The sequence below is a fragment of the Theropithecus gelada genome, chromosome 1 (genome assembly GCF_003255815.1).
Source record: "Theropithecus gelada isolate Dixy chromosome 1, Tgel_1.0, whole genome shotgun sequence".
In the NCBI taxonomy this organism is placed as follows: Eukaryota; Metazoa; Chordata; class Mammalia; order Primates; family Cercopithecidae; genus Theropithecus; species Theropithecus gelada.
In genome coordinates this window covers 18,456,268-18,463,247 of record NC_037668.1, presented here as the reverse complement: position 1 = coordinate 18,463,247, position 6,980 = coordinate 18,456,268, and the positions used below count along the sequence as shown (strand labels likewise).

Here is a 6,980-nt window from a genome sequence, read left to right as displayed (position 1 = left end):
TTGTATTACTAATAGCTCTTAAATTTTGCTCTTAAATATTCAGGTCTAACATAAAGAGAAAATAAAAGTAGAATTTATAAGGTTTATACACTTTGGAAAGATTAGTGCTAATGAGGTATTCAGGTTTTTATAAGGATTCAGCTAAAATTTAGGTAATTTGCCAGCAGAAGTTTGTGATATTTAAATGAGCAATATTTTTATTGTCCTAAACAGCTAACCACAGTAACAGTAGACTAAATGGGAGATAACATTATATATTTTTTTCACACAGAACAAACCATTATATATATTTTTACACAGGATAAAAATATCTATACATGTTAATATTTTGTGAATCAACAAATCAACATACTGCTATTTATTGTTTTTAGATTTATTTTTTCTTGTACTAACTGAATTGAGAGGAAGTCTGTAGAGAGCTCAAATAACATGGACAAATTAAAACATTTTTTTCTATCCTTTGTTCTAAGTTTCTGCTTAGGTTAACGCTCATTTTTAATACATAAGAACAAATGTGCAGAACAGCCCATCTTATTATTTCTGCACATTTCATTCAAATCATATATTTTCATTTGCTTTTTCCTAAAAACTTCTGGCACACACTTAAAATAGGGATGATATAAACAATCTGAAAGAGAAAGTTAATACCTTTCTTAACCATAAACAACTTGAAATCTATGTTTTACCTCTGTTTAATTAACCATGTGTTTCTTTACTATTTTGAGTACTATCTGTAGCCTGTGCTAAGTACTTTATATGCAGTCTCTGATTTAATTTTTTTTCTCATGACAATTTAGTGGTAGGTACTATTGTTATCACTATGTTCTATTATCTTTATTACCTATCTACCCATCTTCCATTACTTCCAGTTTCATCATATTATGGCCAATTTTATGATTTCTATCTGTCTGGGTCTTGGATAGTAGACAAACTCTTTCCTGATTGTTTTTTACCCTAGGAAGATCGACCAATTTTGGTGAACTTTTTTACACATACATATGGCTATTGGGTGTCTGTGGCTTCTGTGTACATATGTCACTGCTATGAGGACGGGGGATATTATTGGGGTTTTCTTCAAGAGAGATTTTAGAAGGGATGTGATCAAATGTAGAGCTATAACAATAAAACAACTGCTACTTGCATCCAGCCCCACCCTTGATCTCTGACCAAAAATGCTGAAAAGAAAAAAGACCATTATCTCACTAATTGAGCAATGGACAGGCTTGTCTCTTGTCAGCTTTTCAAAGCAGAATTTTAAGATTCCTTCCTCAATAATAGGTAACATTTGGAGAATATTCTGAAAAGTAAAACAAGAAAATAAACATCATCTGTAATTTCACCAGCCATATATTAATAACATTTAATATATTGTTTCATATGTTTCCTACCTTTTAATAAATGTTGATGAAAATGCTGTCATGCTTTACATATCTTTTTCGTACAATTAGAATATTTTAGATTATATTAAATAATCTTCCAAACCATCCAATTTAATGATCTTCACTATTCTATGATATGTATGTTCTGTAATTTATCGGATTCAGCATGGAAGGACAATGGAGGCTTAGCCTTTCATTCAGAAATAAAAGCAGAAGGCAGATATGTGATATGCATGCGGAGTTGCAGTTAGCGTATCTCTGAACATATCAAGAATATTTTCCCATAATTTCTGTTTTTTAATTTTTTTCTATTTAATTTTAAAATTTTATTTGCCAGTACTATTTTGTTTAGTGGAATGTATAGTATTGAAATGTGAGATAAAATGTTGAATCAAGTATTAGACAAAATTAAAAGTGCTTGCACAAAGTGAATGGACTGCCATGACATTATGTTATGTGAAAAAAAGAGCAGTTCTCAAAAGGTTACGTGATGTATAAATTCACTCAAATATTCTTAAAATAATGAAATCACGGAGATGGATAAAAGAGTAATATTTACCAGAGGTAAGTATTTGGGAAGGGAGGGGTGGTTATGACTATAAGTGGGGAGCAGAGAAGCCTTGTGGAAATGGAATAATTGTGTATCTCAATTGTAGTAGTAGTTAGCCAACACTATGTACGTGATGTAAACTTCTTAGCATTATAAACATACACAAACACAAATGAGTGAATATATAATTAATAAAATTCAAATATACTGTCGGAATCAGAAAATGTTAAAGTTATTTGTTCTTTCCTGTCATTTTAAGTATGAATAATTCATACTTAATGATCCCCTAAAAATTATGAAGTAGAAGTAATAGGAATGAACCTAAAGCTATTAGACTCTTAAAGAACATAAAGCTAACCTCTTTAGACATGTAGATAGATGACAGATAAAGACACATGGTCTGTGGGTGTGAGTGTGTGTGTGTGTTTGTGTGTGTGTGTGTGTGTGACGTATGCCTCTCTCTGTGTCTCAGGGCCTGGATGTCATAACTAGGGGAAGCTGTGACTGGTAGCTGCCCTTCTTCATGTTGTGGCCACTCTTCATGTAGCTGGTCTATGAGGAACTGTGAGTTTCCAGTTCGCCACCTCAACTTGTAAAGTGACCCTGTCTGAGATGCTGGGGGCACTAGGGCTGCTGCCACTCTGGTGCCTGCACTGCTGCAATAAGCAGCCTGTTTGAGTGGGGTGTCCTCAGAAGGGCAGTCTCAGGGAGTGACCCAAACTGTATTATCTCACACAGTGATCTCATTTGGCAGAGAATTCTCCATTTTTTCATGTTAGAAATCAGACGTTTCTCTAAGGATTTGTGTTGTAGATGTGATATGAGGCTCTGGGGAGGAGTAGGGGACCTATTGAGAGAAGTCTGTTTACTTCACCCACTGTGCTTGGCATGTGTACTGGTCTATAGGAAGCATTTGGTGAGAACACCATTTGTAAACACCTGGCGCAAAGGTGCTGACATGATAGTTCTATTTCTGTAGCATCTGGCCAGTGGAGATCTTGGCCAAAAGCCCTTCCTTAGAGACTGGAGCAGTTGCAGATCTGGGAAGCTAATGTGCTTAACTGAGGGATGTGATGCTGGGTTGATTCAGTGCTTTTGCTCTATCTGGAGGATAGCTGGTGAGTGCTCCAGAGAATTTGAGTCACTCCTTTTCCTCTTTTTTCTTATCTTCCTCTTCCTTCTTCTTCTTCAATTATAAAACCACATTCTTGGAAAGCTTCCTGATCATTGGCCCAGATAAGGAAACTCCAGCAGCATTATTTTAAATGTTTAATATACAATGTTTAGTAAGCCCCATTGATTGCAGGAAGAGTTTTTAAAAGACGTGAAAGACATTCACATTGGCAACATATGTATTGAGTGAACAATGTGTACTAAAATGGACAGATGAGAGGTATACATTGGGGTGTGAGTTGATCATCTAGCAGGTTATGGGGCTAGAGGGCTTTGGGAAAAGACAAAGGAAGAACATGCAAACAAATAAAATAATACTGCCTTTCAAAGACTGAAACCTGTTTTGAAAGAGAAGTAGAGAAAGGAAACATATAGGATCACACTTAGTTTATATTTTCCCCTAGATTTCGGACTTTAAGTCCTCTGACCTTCTCTACTCTGCAAACCTTCTTCTAATTATTTACATAAGATACTGTAAGTCTATGCCTCTTGTTCTCTATAGGATGTTCACAGGGAATCATCTAGGGATGGTTGAATACATAGATTTGAAACGAATGTTTGTAACTTTGATTCCCTTCTCTCAATTTCCTTAATGTGGTGACTAGGAAGCATGTTATTCATAAATTAAAAGGCTGTAATATACATCCTTGATGGTAGCAGTAGCAATCGTACTGGGGAGACTGGATCTCACTCTGGTATCTCTCCCGGAAAACAAGTGCCTCTATGAGGGATGTAGAAAACAACTTCAAAGAGAAAAGGAATATAGGTAAAATCTGGGGTTCTGTGAGAGAAAGATAGAGGTGGAGCAGAAAATTTCAGGCTTGATCAGGGTCAACAGAAGGCAAGATATGGTCAGTGCCTTCAAAACCAGAGGTAGGTATGATGCTCCTCTGTTTACAATTCCAGGGAGGAGGGTTGACCTGGTCATACAACTTAGCAAAAAACTCTGGGGACAGAACTCAGGTCTTTGTTAGGTCTGTCCGTCCTTCTAGCACATTGGCAAGTTGTACGAGGAAAACCCAGGTGGAGATGGGTTCATGTACAACAATATGGCATTCAGTTACAGTGGATCAGGGCAGGAAGTTTTATGACTTAGGGAATGTGTTAGACAGGAAGCATTCATTGCCCCCAGTCAAGAAAGAGAGCCCTTGACTACCAGTTAGAGAATCTCCCAAATCCCTCTTTGCCATAAGTCACTGAAACTGAGATCTAAGGCAGAGCCTCCATGAGTCAGGAGCACTTAATCCAGTGGAGAGATCCCAGAACAGGATATTTACCAATTTGAGAATCCCTGTCATGCCAGTAATGGATAAATTTGCATTTTAGTTGGGACATTGCTGGACCAGCCCAGTTTTAGGTAGTTCCCCTTCCTGCTGGGTGGGGTAGCAGGCCCTATAAAGAGGTTCTGTGCTCTACAACTCCTAAACTCCTGGTACTTGAGCACCGATCTGCTTTGGAGAACCTGGTGAGTCTGCTTCCTTGAGTTCCTCTGTTCTTTGTGCCCTGAAATATTGAATTTAATCTGAATACGGCAAGTTTGGCAGATCCAAACCTCTGATCATAGGTTTGATGGTACTTAGTGAATGGAACTACAGGATTAGACTACATGATGCAGTGTTTTATATTGCTTTTTAAAAAATGCACAGTTATATGTCCATATGAACAGAGAAGTTAAAAGGAAAGCCTTTGTTTGAAGAAAGGGATGAAGTATTTTTCTCTTTTCCATATTTTCCTGGTGTCGTTTTCAAAGGGTTGTCTTAGCAGGTGTGAGAGCCTGCACTTCTTGCTGAACCACCCTTACTCTGTGCCCAAGTCAACCCACCGGTGCTTTACAACAGATAATGATGATAGGAATAGCTTGTGAGATTGCCCAGGGGATCTGAACTTGTGACTGCCTTTCCTGAAGATGTTATTTTCATGTAAAAACATGCTTGTTTCTTTGTTACAGGGATGTTTTCTTTGGAAAAATTGTATGAGGAAAGGCAGGATTTCCTAGGGCTGAGGAAGCAACTTGCTAAAGTGGAAAGGAGAAGACAGGAAGTCATGAAAGGGAGCTAAGAGTTTAAATAAATTTTTGGAGATTGGAGAAATAATATGCCATGGTGTTACATAAGCTTTGGCGTCTCTCTCTGGAGGATTCCTTTCCCGTGAACACTGTCGTATCATTTCTTTCAGATTCTGAGATTTCAGCAGGATGTCTTACCAACAGCAGCAGTGCAAGCAGCCCTGCCAGCCACCTCCTGTGTGCCCCACGCCAAAGTGCCCAGAGCCGTGTCCACCCCCGAAGTGCCCTGAGCCCTGCCCACCACCAAAGTGTCCACAGCCCTGCCCACCTCAGCAGTGCCAGCAGAAATATCCTCCGGTGCCACCTTCCCCACCCTGCCAGCCAAAGTGTCCACCCAAGAACAAGTAACAGTTTCAGGATTCATCAGGACCATGAAAGGATAAGGATATTTGGCTCACCTCCTTCCACAGCTTCACCTGCATCTTCTCATCAAAGCCATCAAGGGATACACAGGAAACTTCTTTCCCCTTAGCCTATGATCTGCCCATGATGACCCCTGATAGCAAAATGTTTCCTTTCTGAGGCTGCCATACTGCCACTGTCCAGGTGGAGACTTAGAAAGGAAGTCCTCAGCAGTGCCAGTTCCCAGAGCTTTGGAAGAAACACCAGCAGCTCTGTCCATGGGAACCATCAGATAATTCTGTTGATGTTTTCTGTGTCTGTCTGTCCCCTGGGCATGAGCTTCTACCACCTGTGCAGTTGTCACTTTCCTTTCACTCCCTGAATAAAGTATCTATGCATATACATTTGTGAATGGATCTTTTGTTTCTTTTCAAATCTGCTTTATTGGCAATATTATGTAATCATTTGGGTTTATTTCCACCTTTTTTTAATCCACAGGAAGGATCTCACAATTTGGGTCATACCAATGATTATGTCTGTATTATTTAAATCCCTTTCATTTTTCCTTAATTAGTGTTTAATTGATTTGAGGAACATATTATTCAACTTCTCTGAATGTCAATCTCTTTACTGTAAAGTGAGCAATATAACTTTTACCTAACAAACTAGTTTAAGGCATAAAATTGAATTACTATCTGAAATTTTGTTGGCACAATGCCTGACACATAATTAGCTGTCTTTTGATAGAAATTTATTTGCAGCAAGATATCATCATTTTTTCCACCATTATCACCACCACCACCATCATCGTCATCATCATCATCACTCCCCACTACAATCACCACCATATTTGTTCCAGCAAGAGAGTGGCTTGGCTGTAACTAATGTAGAAAACAAGAAGACTCTGTTTTGTTATTTTTTATTGATTCCTAATACCTATACACATTTTTAGGGTACATGTGATATTTTGTTACATGGATCAAATGTGTAATGATAAAGTCAGGATATTAGGAACTTTATGGCATTCATCACCTTGAGCATTTATCATTTCTGTCTTCGTTGGAAACATTTACTTTCCTCTCTTCTACCTATTTTGAAAAATACAGTATGTTGTGGTAAACTGTAGTCACCGTACTCTGCTATTAGATGGTAAAACGTACTCCTTTTATATATCTGTATGTTTGTGCTCATTAACCAGTGTGTTTTCATTCTCCATCCCTGAACACCCTTCCTGGCTTCTGGTATCTATCATTCTACTCTCTAACTTTATAGATCAACTTTTGTAGCTCCCACATATGAGTAAAAACATGTAATATTTGTCTTTCTCTGCTTGATTTATTTTACTTAACATAACGACCTCCAGTTGAATCTATGTTGCTTCCAATGACAGTATTTCATTCTTTTTATTACAATGGAATAGTATTTCATTGCCTGTATGTACAATCTTCTCTTCATCCATTCATTTGTTAAT

General features: G+C 37.9%; 1 protein-coding gene across 1 annotated transcript; it reads left to right on the top strand.

The window, feature by feature from the left end:
* Positions 1 to 4,522: 4,522 nt before the first annotated feature.
* Positions 4,523 to 5,909, top strand: LOC112630642 (small proline-rich protein 2D). Its single transcript, XM_025395070.1, has 2 exons — positions 4,523 to 4,567; positions 5,278 to 5,909. The coding sequence occupies exon 2, from the start codon at positions 5,297 to 5,299 to the stop codon at positions 5,513 to 5,515; it is 219 nt and encodes a 72-aa protein (XP_025250855.1). The 5' UTR covers positions 4,523 to 4,567; positions 5,278 to 5,296; the 3' UTR covers positions 5,516 to 5,909.
* The last annotated feature ends 1,071 nt before the right edge of the window (positions 5,910 to 6,980 follow it).